General features: G+C 38.2%; 2 protein-coding genes across 3 annotated transcripts; one reads left to right on the top strand and one right to left on the bottom strand.

Moving 5' to 3' along the window:
• Nucleotides 1-704: 704 nt before the first annotated feature.
• On the bottom strand, nucleotides 705-11,561 carry LOC133522415 (zinc finger protein ZFP2-like). Its single transcript, XM_061857747.1, has 10 exons — nucleotides 11,386-11,561; nucleotides 10,908-11,316; nucleotides 10,612-10,749; nucleotides 9,360-9,558; nucleotides 7,675-7,764; nucleotides 7,148-7,386; nucleotides 3,380-3,578; nucleotides 2,472-2,561; nucleotides 1,947-2,093; nucleotides 705-914 (listed from the first exon to the last, which is right to left on the bottom strand). Exons 1-10 carry the CDS (start codon nucleotides 11,506-11,508, stop codon nucleotides 755-757), a joined length of 1,794 nt encoding a protein of 597 aa, XP_061713731.1. The 5' UTR covers nucleotides 11,509-11,561; the 3' UTR covers nucleotides 705-754.
• A 52-nt stretch (nucleotides 11,562-11,613) lies between these two features.
• On the top strand, nucleotides 11,614-18,008 carry LOC133522416 (zinc finger protein OZF-like). Of its 2 annotated transcripts, XM_061857749.1 has the most exons (7): nucleotides 11,614-11,954; nucleotides 12,152-12,311; nucleotides 12,393-12,798; nucleotides 13,502-13,762; nucleotides 14,848-15,049; nucleotides 15,620-15,709; nucleotides 16,343-18,008. In XM_061857749.1, exons 2-7 carry the CDS (start codon nucleotides 12,183-12,185, stop codon nucleotides 16,491-16,493), a joined length of 1,239 nt encoding a protein of 412 aa, XP_061713733.1. In that variant the 5' UTR covers nucleotides 11,614-11,954; nucleotides 12,152-12,182; the 3' UTR covers nucleotides 16,494-18,008. The 2 variants fall into 2 exon arrangements, with proteins under 2 accessions (XP_061713733.1, XP_061713734.1); XM_061857750.1 differs by lacking the exon at nucleotides 11,614-11,954 and having other exon boundaries at nucleotides 11,967-12,311; nucleotides 12,471-12,798.
• Nucleotides 18,009-26,424: the final 8,416 nt, after the last annotated feature.

Below are 26,424 nucleotides of genomic sequence, written 5' to 3' on the forward strand. Positions count from 1 at the left end.
AACAAATTTACTTAAGTTATTGCGTCACCAACTATCCTCTGATAGATCAGTTTAAAAACATCGAAATGCCAGAACTAGCCCCAAGCCAGCCGTGTGTTCCAAGTTGAATGCAAGAACTTCGCTCGTTCGTTCGATAAAACGTCAAACTCAGCACTTTTTTAAGAAAACTTTCTTCCTAAGTGTTTAATGGCCGATTTTTCAATTCCCGATAAAAATAACTGACTGACTGTTTATTTGTTGGTTAAAGATTTTCAATTTTTCATTCCTTTTTTATCCAGAGAATAGTTATCTGTGGTCTTAGCCAGCTAACTTCGTTTTAAGCAAGTGTGAGCAGGATGCAAGGACACAGAATTCAACATGTTAGAGTGAAACAGAAATACAACGCTTATTTGACGTTTGTTGCCAAACAAAACCTAACCTATTACATTACTAGTATTACCCGCGTAATATACGTATATGTAAAAAACTTAAGTAAGTGTGACGTGTTCGAATAGACATTTGTTTTGTTTGTGTATGTCTTTTAAACATGTATTGTCTGTTCGAACACGCCACAACTTCATACAACAGGTGACTTACTTAAGTTTTTTACCTATACGACAGTGTCGTGTTATTGGTTTCATCTCAAGTCCATTATTGGGGTGATTAGGTTGTACTTTATATCTATACTACATTAATTACATCTGATAAAGAATTAAATCATAATCTCCAAAAAATCTCGTTTATTATATAATTTAATTTTATATATCATTATTTATCAACTGTCAGGTTTTTTGTCCGCTTCAGTCTGTCCGTGTTTCTTGTGCGCGGTGAGCTGGTGCCGGTTGCGGTGGTCGGAGCGGCCGAAGCGCGCGCCGCAGAACGCGCACGGGTAGCGCTTCTCCTTCGTGTGGCTGACCATGTGCACGGACAAGTTCCTGCGATAATACACAGTATATAGTTTAGTTTTTTAGGCATTTGTTCCCAAATTTTCCCTACACAAAAGCTAATGTAGTTCGGTTCGCGCTTGAGCACAAACAGTATACGTTAAATAACACCAAGAACACAACAAACAGTATAAGGTATGTCAGTGTGCGAACCGGCACCAAACCCGGCCACCTTGAAGCTAGCAGGGGAACTTGCGGACGCCGCTGTGTGAGCAGGTGTCTCTTGAGGACCTTTACAAATGCGAACATTTCGCAGGGTCATCTTACCCTGACACCTTATTGCACAGGTTGCAGAGAAACTTGCGGATGTCGCTGTGTGAGCAGGTGTCTCGTGAGGACCTTTACAAATGCGAACATTTCGCAGGGTCATCTTACCCTGACACCTTATTGCACAGCTTGCAGAGAAACTTGCGGAAGTCGCTGTGTGAGCAGGTGTCTCGTGAGGACCTTTACAAATGCGAACATTTCGCAGGGTCATCTTACCCTGACACCTTATTGCACAGCTTGCAGAGAAACTTGCGGACGCCGCTGTGTGAGCAGGTGTCTCTTGAGGACCTTTACAAATACGAACATTTCGCAGGGTCATCTTACCCTGACACCTTATTGCACAGCTTGCAGAGAAACTTGCGGACGCCGCTGTGTGAGCAGGTGTCTCTTGAGGACCTTTACAAATACGAACATTTCGCAGGGTCATCTTACCCTGACACCTTATTGCACAGCTTGCAGAGAAACTTGCGGACGCCGCTGTGTGAGCAGGTGTCTCTTGAGGACCTTTACAAATACGAACATTTCGCAGGGTCATCTTACCCTGACACCTTATTGCACAGCTTGCAGAGAAACTTGCGGACGTCGCTGTGTGAGCAGGTGTCTCGTGAGGACCTTTACAAATAAGAACATTTCGCAGGGTCATCTTACCCTGACACCTTATTGCACAGCTTGCAGAGAAACTTGCGGACGTCGCTGTGTGAGCAGGTGTCTCGTGAGGACCTTTACAAATGCGAACATTTCGCAGGGTCATCTTACCCTGACGTCTTGAAGCTTTTATTGCACAGTTTGCAGAGGAACTTGCGGACGCCGCTGTGCGAGGTCAGGTGTTTGGTGAGAAGGATCTTTTTCGTGAACGATCGGGCGCACTCGTTGCAGGTGTATGGCCGCTCGTTCGTGTGGCACCTGCCAGTTATATTAAGTATTTATTTTATACACAACTACATTTATAATGGAGAGGGTGCATGCATTGTAGACGGCAGCACAGAAGCTGCCTATTCATTGGCGCGAAGCATTATGTCAAGTTTAATTTTTTTATTTAATCCACTAGATGGAAGACTCTTCTATGCGAAATATAGCCATCGTGAAGTGTAGGGGGCAGCACCTGAAGCGCGAATGGTTTTCGCTTTCGATTCAGGTCACAAGATGGCAGACCCTCAAACACGCACGGTCTCTATAGTACTGGAAAGCATTTACACATAATAGCTTATAATGAGCCATTTCTATACTAGCTTGATGTTTAGGTGTTTTTGGCTATGCCAGATATAGGACATTTGTGCTTACCTTATATGTTCTTTTAGTTTATCTTTCTTGAAGAATGCCTTAGGACAAAATTCACATTGATGGTTCCTTTCTTTTTCATGCACTTCCCGCCTGAAACAAACAATCATCAAACACATTTACCTAATTAAATTAAAGATGGATTCAAGTATAAAGACCGGTCTTTGAGGTTGAGTTTAAAAAAATCCTATCTTAGTTGAGATCTACATTTCAATAAAATATATTTTGGCTTGAATTTTTTCAATTAAGGACCTAGGTACTTAAAGAGCGGAGTAAAATAAAATAAAATGGATATCTTAAATTATGTATTTTAATCATGAATTTACAATTGTTTTGTTTACTTTTATGTAATGTTGTTAGAATTTTTTTCTTCTCTAAGTGACCTGTTATTAAACTTGATCGTGGCGAAGATACTAAACCTAATGAATATTTTTTTATTTGTTTTGCTATTCTTGCATCCATCCACATTAAAAGCTGTGCATTTTTTTCGTGTCGGAGACATTTATTTTGTATCAGCATTGGCATATTAGAGCGCGCGGTGACGTGCATGCGTTAGCGCGTGTGGCAACCAACTGGCTGGATTTTGTCCCGCCGGCGAGACGAGATTTGTAGGCATAAATCCGAGCTCGCGCGGAGAGTTCCATAGGCCTGGCACCAGTAATAAGTAGGTCTCTAGTAAATTCTTCATTCATGATTTCTTATTGTAATATATCTAAGCATTATGCATTTATTTCGCGCCACGTAAATTGTGTAACTTTCAGGTCCTGTATTCTTTTACCATTTCCATATATTATTTGAATATCTGCATTATTTAGATAATTTGCCCATATGCTATCTATTTACCTTGTTATAAAATTCAACATCATCCCTATTATATACACTTATTACTGTTCAACCTCCTTACGACTCACCTGTGCATCGAAAGGAAAGTCTTAGAGCTGAACTTCTTCTGACAAACATCACACTCGTGTTTATAGTCCCTGGTGTGTGTGAGCATATGCACGTCGAGCAGAGACTTGGACGCGCAGCGGCGCCCGCACTCGGCGCACTCGAACGGGAGCTCACCCGGCGCGTGCATGCGCCTTTTATGCTCCGTCACGCTCACCACCTCTGACATGATTAACATGTTCAATTTTCTGTTCAGGGTCCGTAGTCATACACATACCGAGTATCTAAGGACGAGCCTTACATACAATAAGAATGGGGCCAGTACAGCAGTGTCACGCACACGAATTCGAGCCAATCGTGCAGTCTAACGCCACATTTGTGCGGTACACAACTAGTTGCGGTAGACTGTATACGATTGGATCGAATTTGTGAGTGGTACACTAACCACCACCATTCTTAGTGCCCGTAAGGCCCGTCCTTAGATATATGTCAATGTCCGTAGTTAAGTAAACAATCGTTTAAATTAAGAATGATAAGCAGAAATAAATTAGTACTATAACGAGGGAAACGGTCTATCTGCGGTGGGGAATGTAAACACTGACGTAGATTTCTGATAAAATATATTAGCTCTTCTTTTTACAAGATTATAAATCAAGTACCCGTAATGCCTGCCACCCCCCGAATGGCGGTCCGCAGAACTTATTCATTTAGCAGGGCGATAACTCTGAATTCAAATCTGTAACTGAGGCCAGTTATCTACAAAAATATTGTGAATGTGCCAAACCTTCACAGTACAGGAGTTATTGGTCGTAAACTGTATAACAAATTACCCCAACATCTCAAAAAAGAACCAAGACTGACAGTGTTTCGTGCTAAAGTGAAAAACCTATTATTAAACAAGACTTTGTATAACATTAATGAATTTAATGAAGTGTAAATGTTACAAATTATGACATGCATGCACTTTAGTTTAAAAATGCCTGACTAGTCGCACTTGTTAGTAGTATAGATATTATGTACATGATGTATATTTTAAATGTACCTATTACCATGTGTGATGAATAAACTATTATCTATCTATCTACACTGCTGACCCGCCAAACTCTATCGCGTGCGCATAATAGGGTTGGCAACTGACAAAGGTTTGCATAGATGGTGCCATCGTAGCTCGCCCCGGTCTCTAGTTTTTTACAAGCTTTTATTTAGTTTCACCTGTCCCGTTTGTCTGTCGGTCTGTAATCAAGTCTTGCAAGTTAAATTTGATCCACTTCCCGGTTTCCGATTGAGCTGAAAATTTGCATACATATGTCAGTCGGGTGACCATGCAATATTATGGTACCATCGAGCTGATCTGATGACGGAGACAAGAGGTGGACATTGGAACTCTGTGATAAAACAACGCAACTTAATTGTGTTTGGGGTTTTTCGAATTGGCTCGATGAGTATTAGTTACCTGTGGAAAGAAAAGTACAGTCGGCGATAAAAGCTTGTACCAAAAATTTTTGCCAAAAACTTATGTCCTATGAATCCAGGCCATGAAATTTCAAAAACGCAAGATTTTGAAACAATTCTAGCTATCAGTGTTGGCTAACGTTAATTACAATTAGCCATCATAAATTAAAATTTGCCATCTTTCGGAAACAAGTTATGGAAGTTCTTTGCCATCAATCACCACTACGTTAGGTTTGTATTAATCTTACATGTGCGTTTCAATCTCCGTTTGTTCTTTGCTTTATTTTCTTTATGCAAATTGTTTTGTGTCTAAAAATTGTTTTATTGTGTAATTAATTGTAGTTAGTGGCGGTGCGGTGGTGGCCGAGTGGATATGACGTCCGACTTTCAATCCGGAGGTTCAAACCCAGGCTCGTACCAATGAGTTTTTCGGAACTTATGTACGAAATATCATTTGATATTTACCACTAGCTTTTCGGTGAAGAAAAACATCGTGAGGAAACTTGCATACATCTGCGAAGAAATTCAAAGGTGTATGTGAAGTCCCCAATCCGCATTGGGCTAGCGTGGGGACTATAGCCCGAGCCCTCTCGCACATGAGAGGAAGCCTGTGCCCAGCCGTGGGACGTATATAGGCTGAATTATTATATAGTATACAGTTGTAGTGTTCGCTCTTTAATCTGGGGGCACGGCAGTGCCCCCACCAAGTCGAGCAAAAAAGCACGGCCGTACCATCCTTTTCTCGAAGCAATTCAGACCATTTTCGACCCCCTGTAACTTCGTTGTGGACAAAACTAGAAGACTGAATTTTCAGTAACCATGCAGGCATTGTAAAGACACGGTATATTTCAAATTTCATTCAATTTGAACCAGTATTTTAAGAATTATAACGGGTCAAATTTCTTAATTTTGTCACTCACTGACTCACCGATCATCAAAATTCTAAGGCACTTCTAGCAGACCTAGAAGCTTCAAATTTGGAATATAAGTAGTGTTTGGTGTATGAATCAAGGAAAAACTAAAAAATCTAGAAAAGACCGCAAAGAAAATTAAGCCCATACAGCCAAGTCTTCAGTTAAATTTTTCAATATTGGCTTTATTCGTAACGATGTTTTATGTTTTATTTATACATATATACAATAAGTCAGGGGTTCCCAATCTTTTTCACCATGCGGCGCAGTTACAAGTTTAGTATTTTGCAACAGCGCCCTTGTAAATTTAAAATCACGGTCGAAAAAGAGTGACACGACGCTATATTATTTACCGATGCGAGCGCTCAAATAAACTTGAGAAAGAGACTAGAGGAGACCTAGTTAACATGGTTACTAAGTTGTCAGAGTCCATAGGGCTCCCTTTATCTCCCTCGGACATCTCGGACATACACAGGGTACGTAGCCGACCGAATGACAAGCAAAACCCTCCCATTATAGTGGAAATGGTATCGGCTATACAGAAAAATGATATTCTAGGGAAATGTAAAGAGTACAACCAGACAAACTCTAGCAACAAATTACGCGCCAAGCATCTCGGCTTACTCGGACATAACATACTGGAGACCCCAATATACATAACGGAGAACTTAACAGTTAAAGCAGCTCGACTACGATTTTTAGCAAGAGATTTGGCAAGCTCAAAAGGATACGAGTTCTGTTGGACTTCTTTTGGCAGAGTTTTTGTTAGAAAAACTAAATCCGCACCTATAATTAACATCACAAGTGAGGCGCAGGTGCAGAGACTTCTTCAAGAATCGTGACTAGCTATAAATCTAGGTATATCTTGTTATTTATGTTATTTAGTGCGATGGCCAAGTCTCAATATATTTATATAAAACATTAAAGAATTTTAATATTGATATGCGTCACTATAAGATGCTGTTAATTATTACGTAACAACTTAATGCTTCGAGTACGGAGATTCCAGACACAATTGATTTTCAATTCTTATGGACCACGATCGTGGTCTTAGAGACTGGACGTATTAAGACAGAAAGTCGCTTAAGTAGAGACTGAATAAATTAATAACCGACTTGGTATTACATGGATCTCACAACTTTTTACCGCAGAACAACTGAGTTGCGAGACTTGGTTTTTTTGACAAGTATTGTTTTTGATGGGATGTGTATTACATGCTGCAAATCTACGATAGATAAAGTGACGATATCGTTGGCGATTTAGCGTTAGACGCCGTCCACGATGGTCCACGTCAACTACATACAATCTTGTTCATTTGCGTCCCCTGGTTTGCCTTGACGTGTCGTTACCGTAGACGACCACGATAAATTATGGCTAATAAATGAAATGAAAGTATAAAATACATTAGGAGATAAAATCTCAACTTACGTTTATTACAAATATCACACCTGGGTATCTTGCCCAAATGCGTGGTCTTGTAATGTCTTTTCCGGCCTCCTATGGTGTAGAATGTCTTGGGACACGCCTTGCACTGCAGCCGGCGCCGCTCGTCCTTGGGCTGGTGGCGCGCCGCGTGCGTTTTGAGGTTGACTACGGACACGCCGCACTCTTCGCAGATTTGATATTCTTTTCCGAGTTTGGACACGGACACGTCGCTCGTGTGTGTCCTGTGAGTCAGAAATATTGGGTTCAGTAAAACAAACCCATCGATAGAAGATAAAAGTGAAGTGAAGTGAATGTAGTGAGTGAAGTGAAGTGAAAGTGAACTTTCGTTCATAGCTTCTCGCTGTAATTAAAGGCATTCAAACTCATAGTTGTCTTATTAATTTAGAATAACTGGAAGCACTCTATAACTCCAGTGGTGCTTAATTTAATAAACATTAAGTTACAACATTATCAGCGTTATTAAGATGCAAATAGGTAATATTTACAAAAAAATCCAAAAAACGATTTACCTTGAATGTCTTTCGAGTTTCTTTCTGGCAAAGAAAGCCTTAGGGCAATGTTTACATTTATAGTTCCTTTCTTTTTCATGGACCTGGCGTCTAAAACAAGCAAACATACCTATTTATAGTTTAGTTTTATTAATCTTATATACACAAATTTCACATAGATAAAATATACAATTCAGCTTACATTACTATTCGTAGAGTGATCGTTAATTTTGTATAATAGCAATTAAGTAAACTACAAACATTGCAAATAAAAATAAAATAATATAAAATGTCATAATGTCACAATAATAAAAGTACAAATCAAAATAAACAATGTCGATAAAAATTAAATAATGATCAAAAATAAAATAATGTTCCTAATTTATTTTATCATTTGTATGTATTCTTTTACTGATTAAAGTTTTTTTTTAATGTCATTTATTTTATAAGCCATACATCTTATGATTAAGTGGGCTGATTAAAGTTCCTTTTTCTTATTTTATACTACGTCGGTGGCAAACAAGCATACGGCCTGCCTGATGGTAAGCAGTCTCCATAGCCTATGTACAGCTGCAACTCCAGAGGAGTTACATGCGCGTTGCCGACCCTAACCCCACCCCCCTCGTTGAGCTCTGGCAACCTTACTCACCGCAAAAGCAAAAGCCAGCAAAAGGTTCTTCAGTCTGCGTCACCTTACCTCATGTGCTTTAGCTGTAAGGTGCAATTTGTTATTTGAAATAAATAAAATAAAAAAATAAAAATTAAATAAATGTGTCTCGTTTTTCAAGTAAGTGGGTTGACGCTATGTAAAGATTTAATTGCTCGGAAAACATATAAAAACTCAGAAATGCTCGTTTTCCCTGAGATAGGATCTAGCTAGATCGATTTTTCGCCCCCGAAAACCTCCATATAGAAAATTTCATCGAAATCGTTAGATCCGTTTCCGAGATCCCCGAAATATATATATAAATATACAAGAATTGCTCGTTTAAAGGTATAAGATATATAAGAGAAAACAAAAGTGACACTCACGATCAAAGCAAACGGGTGACTTTATGGAGGACTCAACTAAATAGTATACTCACGAGTATAGAAAAAACGGAGAAACCTCACAACCCCAACCAAAATTATAATTCCTTAATTATTTAAAATTCCCATTGTTGCTATTTACTACTCTACCTACTACTGCAACAAATGACTTATTCCTACTTACTGCTAGCCTTTCTCCACAGACGCTCTGTCTGGTTGCTCTTGGCATAATAATAAAGCCATTTATTCCGAACTATATACATTTCAAATAAGTTTTATTTTTATTTTTTTATAATATATCCCTCAGTTCGGTGTGCCGTAAGGCATAGGCCTCCTCCAACTGTCTCTATTGGGCTCTGTCTGCAGCAATCCTCAGCATAGGGCTCCCCCATATTCCTCCATGTGTCTCTGTCTAGAGCCTGTCTTATTCCTACTAGCTACCATCAAGTTGTTACCAGTGGTATTTTTATCAGTATTGAACATTAGCCGGGTCAGCATACGCGCGAGACAATTTCCTCACGCACATACCGGCCAGTGTAGACGTGCCTCGGCCGAGTCACAACAGGCAAGTAGTTTAGTGGTAACTACTGAGAAAAATAATTCCCAGTAGTTTAATAAACTTTTTAGTTAAGTTTTTCATATTAGCCCAACCCGTTAAAAGTTAATTTTTTACTCACATATGTAGCGAGAGCAAACCCTTGCAGCTGAACTTTCTCTGACACACATCGCACTGGAACTTGTAGTCCTTGGTGTGCGTGAGCATGTGCAAGTCCAGCTCCGCCTGTTTGATGAAAGGGCGCTTGCACACCGAGCAGTTGAACCGCATGCCTGAAGGGTTGTGTATGCGCAGCTTGTGCTCCGGTAGGTGCACCACCTCTGAAATATCATTGTTTGCAAAACTTACAAAATAAAATAAATGCTACTTTAGTGATAGTTAGCTCAGTGTCCAACACTGATTTTTTTACACAATTAACATATACAGTACCTGGGCGACCGCTTTGCTCGGTTATAACTATTTATTGTAATATGGTGGTGTATAGATGATAATCTTAACTACATTTTTTTACTAAATTAAACTTGTCTAAAACAATAAAAATTTAAATATTATATATAAGCTTGAACATATCAAAAAAAACAAAAGTTAGTCACCGGGCGAGATTCGAACCCGTAACTCTCGTTTAGCAGTCCGCGTCTTAACCCGCTGGACCAGACGAACAGTGGCCGGCAACACGAAATTAGCTACCATATTCTGCGTCGAAAGAAAAACGCATGAAAACTCGAAAACATGCGTTTTCCCAAACATAAGACTAATCTAGATAGATTGTATACCCCCAAAAACCCCCATATACCAAATTTCTGCGAAATCGTTAGAGCCGTTTCCGAGATCCCGGAAATATATATACAAGAATTGCTCGTTTAAAGGTATAAGATATTCACCGATGGCCCTGAGTTTTAAGGGCATTTATTTGTGTGAGGAACACAGATATTTATTCCTGAGTCATCAGTGTTTTCTATGTATATAAATACATATTTAACTATATGTATATATTGTCGCCTAGTACACATAGTACAAGCTTTGCTTAGTTTGGGCCTAGGTTGATCTGTGTAAGGTGCCCCCTGATAATTATTTATGTATACCATTTTTTTTCTCTAAGCTTTTCTAATCATCTTCATTACAAATTTTTTACATAACATACAGTTTAATATGCCTGACATGGTATTTATGGTAAAGTCAGATAACAATAAACAGGATCTACCTTCCATTGTTATTATGTCCTGAATGACAGGGGACATTATTTATTGATCTTATAACTATCACAAATGTGAATATATGAAATCCTATAAAACCCGGTTTAAAAAGTGAGCTAGAAGATTTAGCCATGGCAATAAGTCACAAGAAAAAAATTATGTACTTTCCATCTATATTACCTTTATAACAAATATCACATTTGGACCTTTTGCCTAAATGTGTGGTCTGGTAATGTTTGCTCCGCCCGCCAAAAGTGACAAACTGCTTAGGACAGGCCTTGCACTTCAACATCCGCTGCCCACTATTGTGTTCTGGAGCTGAAAGTATAAAAACTTAGGTTTGTAAGATTTTTTTATTATTAGCTTTTCAGTTGAATAATATTACATGTCATATGAACATAGCCATTTCATCTATGATTAAATTAATTTTTGCGAAAAAATATACTGGGCTGGATGGTTCTTGTACTAAGTCTTACCCTCTTCTTTGGAATCATCCTCAAAATTTTCATATTCAACTTTTTGTACCACACTCAGTGGCTCTTCATCTAAATCTACATCTGCAAATGTATCTTCTTCCTTTACATTATCTATTATTTCTGAATCTTCTTGTCTGTCATCCTTTACATCTATTTCTATTTTAATTTCTCTATTGCAATATTCTATTACACTCGGGCCAAAATCATCTGACTCCACGATATTCTCGTGTTTGATTCCGTTTTCATCCACATACAGAGTTAGATTATGGTCTGCAGGCTTCTCTAGTGGGTTCAGAGATTTAAGATATGCATCGTTTTCTAAAGCTAAAACCTTAAAGTTGTAAAACGAGATGATATTTCTATAGCAGGTATCACACAGTTTCGTGGTTATTTTGGTGTCTTCTGTAACCTGGAATTAGAGAGAAACTTGTAACAATTGTAGTACACCTTTATTTCAACCATATCACAAATATTGTACCTTTATATCTAAACAAAACGCCATGATATCAATGCATTTTCTTTTGTCATCTTTTATGCTCTTTTCCAGGTCTGAAATATCATTTCTAGCTGAAGTTATGAGGCAAGTTCTGCATGTATTCATTATAAAAGGTTTAATAAGGTACGTAGTTTATACGTAAAATTAAGTAAAATAACTATTTTACTTTCGACGACGACAACAGCAACAATCTAATCAACTTTGACATGACACTGACATTCAGCAGGGACATATGACACCATCATGACACTGACAGTTTTATGTTGAACATGAATCCGTTTCGTTCTATCAGCCTGCAAGCAGAGTACGCAACTTTCGTAAGTTGCGCAAGTTTAAATTGTCGAGGCACTTACGAAGTAACTAATGAATTATCTGTGTGAGGCACTCGCGAAGTTTAAATATTTCACAGAGCTTGCAAGGAATCTCATTCTATTTTCATATAGGTTCCCATAGAAAAATTTAATTACACACATTTTTGTAGTGACAAAGTTGTTTGATCGACTATAAGTGGTTTTCCTGTTTCACTTAGCAGCAATTTATTAGTGTCCAGTGTAAGTATAGAAGTAATAACCTTAACATGCTCGTGCTCCTCACTCAGATATTGTGTGATAGTGTGCAAGTATTAAGTATCAAGAATAACAATCGAAACAAAACGCACTTACAAACATCTGTCAAGTGTCAATTTCTGTTGTTGTTAGCTTGTTGTTTGTTGACATTGGTGTTGAGGAGGCAATTATTTTACTTTTAGTTTAAACGTGACCCAACAGCTCTTTATAATAATGAATATGAATATATGCCGAACCTGCCTCAAAACCCCAGCTGACACACATCTCTCAGAGCTGGAAAAGTGCTTAAATGAGGACAACAAAAACTACCTCGATGTCATGCTGTTTTGCTTGGATATCAAGGTAAAGAGGTAGTGAAATCAGTAAAGTGAAAGTAAATCTATAGGCGTTTTACAATTATTTCACGTCTACATTCAATTGCAGGTTACAGAAGACTCTAAAACAACAACGAAACTGTGTAACAACTGTTACAGAAAAATCATATCGTTTTATAAATTTAAGGTATTATCTTTGAAAAATGATGCATATTTAAAATCTTTGGATTCGGGAGTACAGCTACCAGACCAAAAACTGACTGTGTACGTAGACGAAAACGGAATAAAGCATGAGAATTACTTGGATTCTGATGATTTTGGGCCCAGTGTGCTTGAAGATTGCAACACAGAAATTAAGGTAGAAGGAAATGTTAAGGTTGAAGACAAAGTAGATGTGAAAATAGAATCTGATAATGAAGATACACATAATGTTGAGTCAGATGAAGAGCCACTAAGTGTAGTACAAAAAGTGAAGAAGAAGTATGAAGATATTAGGGAACAAACCAAAGTTAAGGGTAAGAAGCTAACTTGCTAAACCTAGTTGCAACAATACTTCGTTTTTTAGCATAAGAAAGAAGGTAAGCAATCTTGAAGTGTCTTTTTAATGAAAAACACTGTTGAAAAATAAGTTACTGCAAATATGTAACAATTATATAGTATATAAATCTTCGAGCAACACAGAGAAGGGAGACAGCATTCATACTATTTCCCCTCTGCCAAAGTACTGGCATAACTGTGCCTATGGCGGTGCATGTTGTGACTTGTCCGTACACAAAAAGAGATCGAGGTGTGCAAGATTTGTCTTTGACGTGTGTCATTTTCTATATATTTGTGTCGTCATTACAGATTGAATTTTGTATGTAGTGAGTGAGAAGTGTGATTGTGTGCACATTTCCCCCCCGCAAAAAATGGTGGAAAGATTTGTATGGTAAGATATTGCTTAGGCTCCTCCCTTCTGACATGTTCAGACCTTTCTTCTAATGCAAAGAAAACAAAGTATAGTGATTAAGTTTATAATTCCGAATTAACCATCTGAACGCCATGCCTGATGTGTGCAGCGCGTCAAAATGAACCTTGTTGGAATGCATAAAGGTTGACTTTGGCATCTTTGGCTGTCAAGGGTTAAGTACGGCACTTGTTTGACTACTAGTCTCATTGCATTGCATATTATACAAATGGTCTACTAACTTTTATGTCAACAGTACTTCTTTCTTCTAGCACCAAAACGAAAAAAATTTAGCCATCCAAAGAAAACCTTAAAAAAATCAACAGAGAAACATGAAGCGCAAATATGTGAAGAGTGTGGCAAGACTTTCCGTAACCTGAAGGAGCACCTGCTGCAGCACCAGCCAGAGACAAAGCGTCGTAAGGTGCAGTGCCAAGCTTGTCCCAAGCTGTTCCTGAACAAGGGGGATAGGCATAGGCATTACAAGACCGTACATTTGGGATTAAAGAAAAAATGTAGTATTTGCAATAAAGGTATGTTCAACCCTTTTTTATTTTAAACCTAATCATCTAGTTGATGATCATGAGCATTGCTTGGAAAGCTCAAAAAGGAAATTTTTGAAGTTTGTATCTATTTACAATTTGTTGTTGTTACTTTATCCCACCAGACAACAAACAATAAAATTAAATGAAGTATAGTCTGTCCGTTTTTCCAAGACCAAGTACCCCATAGTAAATGTATGGTGAACTTGATCTTAGAAATCGGACAGGCTATACAATTTGTTAGAAGAATAATTATGTAATTTACAGTTACCAAACATAAGTTTGATGAAAAAAATATTTTTACAATTTTCAGTGATCCTGGAATAGTAGTAACAAGTAGTATTTATTTATTTTTTTAGGAATAGGGACATGAAAAAGTTGATTTACCCATTAATACCCATTTTTAGGGTTCCGTGGCCAAATGGCAAAAAACGGAACCCTTATAGATTCGTCATGTCTGTCTGTCTATCCGATTATGTCACAGCCACTTTTTTCCGAAACTATAAGAGCTATACTGTTCAAACTTGCTAAGCAGATGTATTCTATGAACCGCATTAAGATTTTTGCACAAAAATAGAAAAAAAAAATAATACATTTTGGGGGTTCCCCATACTTAGAACTGAAACTCAAAAAATCTTTTTTCATCAAACCCATACGTGTGGGGTATTTATGGATAGGTCTTTAAAAATGATATTGAGGTTTCTAATATAATTTTTTTCTAAACTGAATAGTTTGCGCGAGAGACACTTCCAAAGTGGTTAAATGTGTCCCCCCCTTCCCCCGTAACTTCTAAAATAACAGTATGAAAAATCTAAAAAAAATATATGATATTCATTGCCATGCAAACTTCCACCGAAAATTGGTTTGAACGAGATCTAGTAAGTAGTTTTTTTTAATACGTCGTAAAATTAATAAAAAAAATTTTTTTCATCAAACCCATATGTGTGGGGTATCTATGGATAGGGCCTCAAAAATGATATTTAGGTTTCTAATATCATTTTTTTATAAACTCAATAGTAGTAATAACTGATAAATAAGATTTCCTTCAGTTGTACATAATCATAAATGCATTTCAGAGGTGACCCGCCTGTCAGTGCACATGGCGCGCCACAACCCCGCCACGCTGCGGTTCCCGTGCGTGGAGTGCGAGCGCCGCTTCGTGTCGCAAACCGAGCTGGACGCCCACGTGATCTCGCACACGAACAACTATGAGTATGCGCACGAGTGTCATATATGCCAGAAGAAGTTCAGCAGGAAACCTTTTGTCGCGAGACATATGTAAGTTAGACAGACAGCTAACAGCCTCTAGTTAGATTTTGGCAGCCCGGACAGTGCACGCTATCATAATCGTTGCCACTTATCTTACTCTGACTCTAGTTGATGTGACAATTGATTTGTTTGTATGGCCTCAGTGATGTAACAGTACGAAAAAATTCTAGTCAGGTTATATAAAGTTTTTAAAAGTTTACGAATTATTATCTGACATTTACTTATACCCTACTACCTTATATATAAGCACGGGCCTTACGGGCACTTAATATAATGTACTTTTGACAATTCAAAAGAGATTATAAAATCCTACTTGAATAAATGACTTTTTTACTTTACTAAGAATGGTGCTAGTTCAGTGACGAATTCGAGCCCATCGTGCAATCTGAAGCAACTAGTTGCGACCAATCGCGCGCGTGATGCGAACTCATCAACAAATCGCGTTGTGGCGTTAGACTGCACGATTGGCTCGAATTTGTATGCATGACGTGACACCGCTGTACTGGCCCCTTTCTTAGTGCCCGTAAGTCCCATCCTTAGATATGTCAATGACCTCTAATCATTTGTGTTTTCTTTTAGTCGGCAGGTCCATGAAAAAGAAAGAAAACATCAATGTAAATTATGTCCTAAAGCTTTCTTTACCAACAGTGCACTTCAAGAACATTTAGGGTAAGCATCAACAATAATAAAGTATAAATGAATAATTGGACTTGTATGTATACAGTAACTGGATTATTTAGATCAGTGGTGGGCAAACTACGGCCCGCGGGCCAGTTCCGGCCCGCGCAAGGGTTTCATCTGGCCCGCCGCCGATTCTTCGAAATAATTAGTATAGGGCTCGCGACATAACGGTTTCAAAACCAAATGAAAAAAATCTGAGCGAGATTTTTTTTATTTTTCTGGCCCCCCATGAAGAAAGTTTGCCCACCACTGATTTAGATTAATAAGTTATGTATTGTGTTTAATTATCATAACAATAAAAAATGCATCCGCTTGGTGGACATCTTACACATTATTTAATGATTGGAAAAGCCTGTAAGTGTTGACTTCGGATTCGCAGTATGTCACACTCACAAAATAGATCCTTGACAATGTTACTCTTGCAAGGGAAAGAAGAAAAAAATAAAAAAATACTCGAGTACCAGGATAACTTTCCTGTCTTTGATTCAACATCAACAGTCAACACTGACAGAATATTATTAATAATGTTAATTTATATGCATGTTAGTTTTAAGTATATCTATGCCTCTGCATCCATGTAAATTCACCGACTTATTAACTCCACCTAATAATGGCCCCCAGCACCCACTCAAAGAAGCGGCTGTACGAATGCAACGAATGCGGCTTAGCCCTCAAGACGAAGGAAACGCTGAGAGCGCACCTCACCGTGCACAGCGGCGTCAACAACTACCAGTGCGAGCTGTGCGACAAAAGCTTCAGGACTACCGGGTAAACTAATAGACCACGGGCCAGAAGCATATCTCGTCATGTCATATGTCATCGATACTTCGTCAGACGATAGTTTAGATGATGTTTTAAATAAAAAAAAACCGTCACAGACAAATTATTATTTTTTACGTGTTTCGGTGGCCGCCATTCCTAAACCCACCAACGGAGCGGCAGCTGACGTCCACGAGGGTTCACCATATAGCCGTTAACTACTATACGAGTTTTCGCCCGGGAGGCGATTGGTCATGGAAATCTGTTCCTGGCTCGCGGTCTAAACCGCCATTTTGAACTTATTACTTAATGGACAGATTGTGTTTTAAGTCTCGCTACTAGATTACAAACTGAAATTTCATATACTAAAGAAAGAGACACAGCCCTCCAGTAGCGGAGGCTGGATCCGAACCGGCGTCGACAGCTATTAGACGCCTCATCTTTCTAAGATTGTATACTTATGCTCTATAAATTGGGACGGGTACCGCCTTGACGGGGTAGCCTAGAGTTCCGGGCGTTAGCGGCGTAAACTGAAGACAGTGAAGACACCGGTTCGAATCTCACTTTTTCTTGACGTTCAGTTTATAGCCTATGGACGCTTGTCCAACTTGGGGAGCACGATTTTATTAAATTGTAGAATCAATTATTATTTTTAGGAATTTGAATGTCCACATGGTGACCCACACGAAGGAGAAGCGTTACGAGTGCCGCTACTGCGGCGCGCGCTTCGGCCGCGCGCACCACCGCAGCCGCCACGAGTTTACTGCGCACCAGAAAAAAAAAATTAAAACCGAATGACAAGCCTGTGTATATATATATGACTAATTCCTTAAGTATGAGAAAAGCTTTTGGGAATCTGACGCAGGATATGATGCTCAAAATTCAGAAAACCTGAGTGTGGAAAGTGGAGTCAAAGATATTGAGATGTTGGAGAAGGTGTAACGCAGTTTCACCAAGATACCGAAGAATCTCTAACACATGCCCTGGACTTCCTGAAGCCCACATCCTTGAAAGAGCGCAGAGAACGTGGAGACCTGATTGAGACATACCAAATAGCCCAACACTATGACCTCAAAGATTTTCATAAGATGCTAGAGCGCAATATCAACAACCGTCTGAGAGGTCATCAGTATAAGCTGGTGTCTCGCAGGTCCTACAACAATCCTCATAGACACTTCTTTAGCAACAGAGTGGTCAAAGCTTGGAACAAACTCCCAGAGGATATAGTATTGGCTCAAAGTTTCATTGAGTTTAAGAATAAATTAGATAAGCACAATATGAATTCTACTCAACACTGAAAACTTTATTGATGACTGGATACAGGCATTATCAATTATTATTTGGTGTGGGCTGCAGTCTACATTTAACAGATTATGAAGTGACATTGGATCCGTCTCGGTTGTGGTTTCTGGGTGGTCTTATTAAAATTATTTATTACATTTGTTGTTAGCACGGCAGATTAGAACTCCCAGAAATGTTGCTTCTTCTTAGAGACTTGCGAGTTGTAAGAATAATTAAAAGACGATGACGATCAATTTTTGTGTTTTTTGTTACACTTATTTACCGTATTTATATTGCCTGTCCCTGAATTCCCTTCGCAAGTGTAAATTTTTAGTATATATCGAGTTCGCTCTAAGTATGTTATTTTTTACTTTATTTTATGGCCTAGTTACGAGACTAAAAAGTGCATGAATCTAGTATAACTGGATCAGGAATGAGCGGTGGGGGGAAATAACCGAACGGGATAGTCTTATGTATCTATCAGCGGGAGTAGCAGAGAAAGCAATATTATTGTTTGTCCTTGTCACAGTCTCATTTACGGAACCCTTATGGATTCGTCATGTCTATCTGTCTGTTTGTGTGTCCGTATGTCACAGATACTTTTTTCCGAAACTATAAGAACTATACTTGTGAAACTTGGTAAGTAGATGTATTCTGTGAACCGCATTAAGATTTTCACACAAAAATAGATAAAAAAAAACAATAAATTTTGGGGGTTCCCCATACTTAGAACTGAAACTCAAATTTTTTTTTTTCATCAAACGCATACGTGTGGGGTATCTGGATAGGTCTTCAAAAATGTATATTGAGGTTTCTAATATCATTTTTTTCTTCAGACAGACACTTTCAAAGTGGTAAAATGTGTCCCCCGCCCCTGTAACTTCTAAAATAAGAGAATGATAAAACTACAAAAAATATATGATGTACATCACCATGCAAACGACGACCGGTCTGGCCTCGTGGGTAGTGACCCTGCCTATGAAGCCGATGGTCCCGGGTTCAAATCCTGGTAAGGGCATTTATTCGTGTGATGAGCATGGACATTTGTTCCTGAGTCATGGGTGTTTTCTATGTATTTAAGTATTTATAAATATTTATATTATATATATCGTTGTCTAAGTACCTTCAACACGAACATCCGCACGGGCGAGCCGACCGTGATAACTTGTGTTAAACCGTCTCCGTAAATAAAAAATCAGAGTAGTGTAACATGCAATCGCCGCTTATAAAACGATATAAAATATTAAAGACATACTAAAATGTGAACAATATGTGAAAAAACTGTGAAGATTGGAAGCTTAAGTTACAAATAATCAACAATCAAAATTTAAAATCTAGTGATACCCGTCAAGACACAGTGTTACACAGTGCGCAGTTGGTGGAACGGATCGGGTTCTGTGCCGTCCGTGTCGATCGGTGAGTCATCGAAGCGAGCTCAGAGCCGCTCTAGCACTGCGCGGCACCGTGCCTATTTGTTGGAAAGAGTCGCGTTCTGTGCCGTCTGTGTCGAGCGCCCGCGCCGCGCTACAGATAACCGACTTAACCCATTCATGGCCACGAACCACGAAGCGTACACAACACGCCGGGCCACCATACAAACCGTTTTCAGCTAAAACGTGTGACTCAGCTTATGGGTCTCGGGGCCTGGCGCAAACGTCAAAGAAATTGCCGCTTATGAATCCGGTCCGTTGGACAATATTATGCATCATTTTTACTAACCAACTGTTTACTGTTCATATTAAAATATATATATATATTTACTAATTTGTTGATATTTGTAAGAAACTAAGAATGAACATTTTAAAGCCTGATCAGAAATAGATGATCATTGTCAAGAGGGCGCTGTTATTTTCATATAATTATAGGGTTCAGAAACATCCAGTTCATAGCACAATTTGTCAGGAGGTCAGGAGGGTTCAAATTCCGGGTATCCATAGCCAAGGTCATAAAAATCACAAAATACGAAATCACTGAAGAGCACAGAGAGGAGCATAAAGTCGCCAACGAATAAATCGTGACTAAATATAATTTCCCATGTTACTCTAAAATACATCCTAATAGAGGGGATCGGGTGAATCATTTCTTGAGTTTATGTCAAAAATACCACGTTAAAGATAATACCGCCGCTAAATTCGCCGCCGCCCAGGTGCATCCATTGTTTATTGTCCAAGTGTCTCCGATAATCTTACATGTGGCCGGTCATGAACTTTGTTTTGGTAAACGTCATTATAATATAAACAATAGAGCACTTAAAATGTATTATAGTACTTATTACCACGAAAATGTTTAGAAAAAATCTTTTCTTTTAAATATTTCTCACACACTATTGCGATAATACAACATACCATTTAGTTGGTGACTGTTTAAGCCGCCCTGTTTTTATAATGAAACAAAAAAAATTGGCATGGTAATAAGTTTGGTCCTTAGAAATGTTGCTTGCTACCATCCAAACAGTAATCCATTGTAAAAAGGTACAATTTGCAACGAGTTTCGTCATGAAATAAGCTTTAAAACTAAGTTATAAAGTTTATTTTTGCGTGCTATGAAGATATGTGTAGTTTTTACAATTAGCGCCAGGCCACGGTGACCCATACCTTGAGTCATGTCAATAACTTCAGGCATATATATATTTTTGATATTTTTGAAATGTAGATTTATCCATTTGCTTGGGACACGTATGTATCTCGAATTTCAGAATTTTTACTATATTACACTTCCAGTAAACCAAACTTGAATATTCTAGACCCTGTTTCACTAAAAAAAAACATGTTTACAATTATGTTTTTCAACATGCCTTATAAAGATGGTTGTTAGCTCAAATTATACTTATATTATTTCGTCATATTACGTTTTGTTTATGTTTAAATCAGAATTTATTCACGACTCACATGTGAGTCACGGGCCCTGCGCGACTGTTTGAACATGACCTATACGCTGAGTCACGGGCCCTGAATGGGTACTCTATTCTATCGTATTGAATCGATACTCTATTTAAAATGAACTGTTTAGCTTGTGACTTGAAAATTGAGAGAGGAGAACTATTGAGTTGCTCTAAATGTAAAGATTGTTATCACTTTAATTGTTTCAATTACACCTCGGCCTTTTTAAGGGAGCACGGAAATGAGTTGAGAAAGATTTGGATATGCCCTAAATGTGATAACATAACGCGCAGGCGTCGCGACGATAACACACCTGCGTCCCCAGCCGGTCTCACCGGTCTGACACAACATATGCATGCTTTAGAAGATACAAATATGTCATTGGATGAAAGTAACGTTTCATGCTTGGGAGACACATTGCCTACCGACACATTGCCTACCGACATCGTGCATAAGGAAATGTTAAAGGAAAGCGGTCTGCAACGCACAAATGAAAAATTCGACAGTAAAAGTTGCGAAATATCGAACCAAAACGAAATAACAACAACTATTCTTACAGAGCTTAGAAGCTTTCGCTCTCAAATCACAGTCAAACTAGAACAACAGGAGCAAAAGTTCACCAGTCTAATTCATAAAATAGAAACTAATATATACGAATTAAACGATAAATATACAACCTTGAAAAATGACATCGACAACATTAAAACCATCACGGACCAAAATAATATAGAAACGGGCAATATTCGACTGTTAACAACCACAAATATAAATGACACAAACAAAAAAATTGCAATTTTACAAAAAGACTTGGCATCTTTAAAAGAGCATACTTATAAGCTAGAACAACGTATCAACAACTCTGCTACCTATTCCAATGTCCCTAAATCAAAAGTTGCAGTTGAAAATAATATCTCATCTAATAACATAAGCATACATTCCGAACACCCGAAACAATTATATAAGCCAAGTAGCGCTAGCTATTCAGAATGCGCAAGGCGACTTGTCTTATATGGTTTAAATGAATTTGATCATGAAACGGAATCAACATTAATCGACCGAATTGTAAGAGTCTTTTATGATATTTATAATATTGATTTATCACTACAAATCGAAGAAGTTCGACGAATGGGGCGCAGAGGCCCAAGGCGACCAGTCGTTATGGAGTTTTTAAGTAAAAGAACTACAAAATATATTCTAGAAAATGCTATTTACTTTAGAAACACAGGTTTATTTGTGTCGCAATTCCTAGACCCAGAGAGCTTGCGAAGCAGGAAAATACTTCGAGAAAAAATGCAAGAAGCTAGGCAAAGCGGACAAAGAGTAATGCTGAGAAATAATAAACTATACATAAATGGAAGAGAAGTTACGGTGCCACCCCTAAACAATGACATACAGAGAGAATCCCAAAGTATATCATTGAATACAGAAAATGTAACCTGCAACGACTACTACATAGAACCGGTACTTCAGAGCCACGTTAGATAGATAGATAGATAGATAAAATCTTTTTTTTTTTTTTTTCGTTAGAATGGCTTTTGCTGCCAGGGCACTTTGCCAACGTCAAGTTTATTACGGACAAACTTAGGAGTGCACCTATGATTTAGCCCAGAATTTTGAATTTAGAGAATTATATACATAACATGAAAGATTAAACAATATAACATTAAAAATAAACACATATAGCTGTATACATACAAAATATTTAAAGACTTATATTATTTTTATCAAGGAAAAACGCCAACAGTTTTAATACATTGGGTTCAGAACTAGCTAGAAGAGACTTTACATTACAGGGGAGAGATACTTTGAATTTGAGCAAGAGATCGTAGAAGCAAAGACGGTTCAACGGACATTCGAAAAATATATGGTCAATTGTGCCTACGCCATAACCACATTGGCATTCCGGGCTACCTTTTACCTTTATCCTGAATAGAAATTCCGGAGAACACACATGACCCAGCCTTAGGCGAATCAGACTACTCGTTACTTTTTTTTTAAACTTAAATTTGAAAAACCAAGGCTTAGAATAAATTTTTCGTTGAATTTGGAAGAACTGTAATTTATTATTGGTAACCCAAAGATCTGACCAATCAGAATGTAGCTTTTCCGAGGAAACTACATCCAAGTCCTTACTGAAACATCGAAAGAAGGACCTATTACCGTTTGTAGCCGCCTCTTTTGCAGCTTCATCCGCTTTTTTATTGCCATGAATGCCTTTGTGGCTTGGAATCCATGATAATTGAACTACTAAATTTAGCAAATGGCAAGCGAAAAGAGCTTCTTTAATTAGGCAAATTATGGGGGATTTTGAGCAATTTTTAATAGAGCTACAGGTAATGGCCTGGATCGAGCTGAGACTATCAGAGAAAATTACCGATTTAGGCAATTTGTGTTCTATTATATATTTAACACCTTTCAAAATGGCTACGCATTCTCCGGTGAAAATAGAGCAGACCGAGGGAAGTTGAAATTTGTGGGTTGACTTCAAATTGTCATGAATGAAAGCACTTCCAACTAAACTATTATTTGATTTTGAAGCATCAGAGAAGAGTAAATCCCATCCCTGCCATTTAGTTCTTACTGTAGACAGGAATCTGTCATTGACGTCAGTCGAACTACGGTTGACTCCAATGTTCACTGATTTTTGCTGGAACATAAGGGCCTCGAAAGGCACTGTATAAATGGGAATCTTAGGGAATTGGATTAACGGAGCCTCAATATTATTTAATCTAACTAGACTAGTAACAAGATTTGGTTTTGGTCTTCTAAGCCATAACCGATTCACTTCAACATGAGATTGTAATAGTTGAAGCTTTGGGAAGATCGGGTGATTTTCTAATTGAGCAACACGTAATAAATATCTATCAGCTAAATACTGGCGACGAATCTTTAAGGGGGGATCAGCGCATTCTACTTGAAGCGCTCTAATGGGAGAAGATCTCATGGCGCCAGTAACTATTCTTAGGGCTTTAGATTGAATCCTATCTAGTTTTTTAAGATCTTTTTTACGGCATGGCTCAATTATAATGGAACCAAAATCAAGAATAGACCTAACTAAAGCGTTATATAATAATTTCTGAGAATATGGGTGGGCTCCCCACCATGAGCCTGATAGGGCTCGAATGATATTCAAATTTTTTTCACACTTTCCAATTGTACTATTAATATGTTCAAACCATAATAGTTTGGAATCAAAGGTCACACCTAGAAATTTTACATTCCTGTGGACCGGGATGGCTTGAGAACGAAATGACACATTAATAGGAGGGCAATTTCTGCCTCTGAAAAAGACTAGAGCAGAGCTCTTAGAAGGTGACAAGTCTAAACCATGGGCATCTAGCCAAAGACCCAGAGAAACAAGAGAATTGTTTATGTGATGGGACGCATCAACGACGTTCCTATGGGCCGAATATATTGCAATATCATCCGCATACTGGAGGACATTGCAATGCTGGTTGATGGACTGATCTAAGTCAGAAGTATATATACTGTACAGTAATGGACTTAAAACCGAGCCCTGTGGTAGACCTCTCCAATGAACAAAAAGCTGGAAGTGTTGTACAAAGTGCAAAATCAGCTACAAGAGCTCCAGGACTCCGTGGATTTTTACGCAGAGAAATATCAATCTATGGTAGAATTCAAGACAAATGCAGAAAAAAAAATAGCCTCGCTAGAGGGCAAAAACGTTAACCTGCTAAAAGTAACCGAGGCTTTGGAGGCGCGGGTAGCCCAGCTAGAACTTAAGGAAGTAGAGAAGTGTGTAGAAGTAGTAGGACTAGTGGAGAACAAGAGTGAAAACACTACCAAAATAATAGAAAAAGTGGCCAAAAAGCTAGATTTAAATACAGAACATATCCAGGAAGCAAAGAGGGTAGGCCGACAACGAGACAGCGAAACTAAACCACGACCAATTGTTGTAACGCTTCATACCAAGCATGCTAGGAGCGACTGGATCTCAAGAAAAAGAACTACTCTGACTAACGAGGATATACTAAACAATGAGGATAAAAGTCGCGTGTACATCAACGAATGCTTGCCTAGACATTTACGACAGCTGTTTTGGTACGCAAAGACTGCTCTAAAGGGCACGGGTGGTTATAAATATGTCTGGGTTCAGGACTTGCGAATTCTCGTCAAGAAGGATGATAATCAAAGAAAGATATATCATATTCGTTCCGAAGCCGACGTAAACAAGCTGTCTTCCGAGACCGCAGAATAACAAAGCCGCAGCGATAACACAGCTGCGCGGGACCACACTACACGTTTTCAAAATAAAGTATAAAAGTGAACGATTTTATTGAAAGCATTGAAAGTGACGACATAGAATGTAAAACGTTTACGGAAACGAAGCAATGGAGCATATATATAAAACAATCAACTAATAATCTGCAAATTATACACCTGAACATAAGATCGTTAAGAAAAAACTTTAATGAAATATTGCTACTTTTACAAGAGTGTGGATATAACATAGATATAGTCATATTAAGTGAAATAAATGTGAAACAGTTAGAATTACCAATGTATAAAATAGAAGGATATGATACTTTTTCATATACCAGAGAAACAAGGAGAGGGGGAGGACTATTGCTGTTCGTCAAAAACGATTTGCGTGCCGAAACTAAACACACTCAGATAAACGCAGCTGAAATACTACACTGCCAAGTTAATATCAAGTCAGAAAGGATACATGTTATCGCTACATATAGACCGCCAAGTTCCAATAGATATATATTTATAGAAGACCTGAAAAAACTCATCGACACGATACCTAAAAATCAAGACATTATATTAGCCGGAGATATCAACATCAACATTCTCGAGCCGAGCAGCATTACGGAAAGTTACAAAAACACCCTGTGTGAACGCGGCCTGCAGTGCGTCATCAATGAGTGTACTAGAGAGGAGGTAAAAGATGGATCGTTATCAGCGACATGTATTGACCATATATGGGTGCGAAGTCGAAAATGCGCAGATGGACATATTTTTACGTGCAGACTATCTGACCACTACCTAGTCGGCGTTAGGTTGAAGACTTCTGCGATTAATGTGTCAAATCAAAATAGCACGCGATGTGTTTTGAATAATAAATTAATTAAGTGTGAGCTCGATAAAATAGACTGGGAAGAGATGTTTCTATTCGATTGTCCATTGTTATTATACGAACATATGTTGTTTATCTTTAAAAAAATATATAATAGCTGTAAAATGATAGTAAGTAATACAGATAAGCGAGTTACTCAGCCTTGGATCACTACGACATTAAAAAGTATGATTGAACGTCGGGACGAGCTGTTTAGGGTCTGGAGGGCCAACCCCAAAAATATGATATTAAGGTTAGAGTACACCCGATTTAGAAATATAACCAATAAACGTATTAATGCTGCTAGAAACAAACATAGAAAAAACGAAATATTAAATTGTATGGGGGATCAAAGAAAGATCTGGGCAATTATTAATAATTGGTTGGGCAATAAAAAAGATGACTTGGATACTGTAATAATGAAGTACTTGGGTAAAACTGATTCTGTGCCCAGCATATGCACAAACTTTTCCAAAATGTTTACGGAAGAAATCGATCGAGTCAAACACACTTGTAATAAAACTTTTTTGGACAGATCACTGTACGTAAACAACTGCAATGTCTCCTTTCGTTATCAGAGTGTCTCGCCTCAAGAGATAGAAAAAATAATAGACCAGCTAAAACCGAGAAAATCACCAGGTTACGATGAGATTCGAGTGACGGACTTGCAATACGTGAAAAGTAAAATTAGCCCTGTTTTG

Source organism: Cydia pomonella, chromosome 10 (assembly GCF_033807575.1).
Source record: "Cydia pomonella isolate Wapato2018A chromosome 10, ilCydPomo1, whole genome shotgun sequence".
Taxonomy (NCBI): Eukaryota; Metazoa; Arthropoda; class Insecta; order Lepidoptera; family Tortricidae; genus Cydia; species Cydia pomonella.

What these genes read in the sequence shown, in the direction of transcription:
- LOC133522416 (XM_061857749.1), top strand. Translation starts at nt 12,183, where the DNA reads ATGAATATGAATATATGCCGAACCTGCCTCAAAACCCCAGCTGACACA. An exon ending in GGAACAAACCAAAGTTAAGG is followed by an intron (nt 12,799 to 13,501) that starts GTAAGAAGCTAA and finishes TCTTTCTTCTAG; the next exon opens with CACCAAAACGAAAAAAATTT. An exon ending in ATGTAGTATTTGCAATAAAG is followed by an intron (nt 13,763 to 14,847) that starts GTATGTTCAACC and finishes AATGCATTTCAG; the next exon opens with AGGTGACCCGCCTGTCAGTG.
- LOC133522415 (XM_061857747.1), bottom strand. Translation starts at nt 11,508, where the DNA reads ATGAATACATGCAGAACTTGCCTCATAACTTCAGCTAGAAATGATATT. An exon ending in GGTTTGCTCTCGCTACATAT is followed by an intron (nt 7,765 to 9,359) that starts GTGAGTAAAAAA and finishes TGCTTGTTTTAG; the next exon opens with ACGCCAGGTCCATGAAAAAG. An exon ending in AAACTCGAAAGACATTCAAG is followed by an intron (nt 7,387 to 7,674) that starts GTAAATCGTTTT and finishes TCTGACTCACAG; the next exon opens with GACACACACGAGCGACGTGT.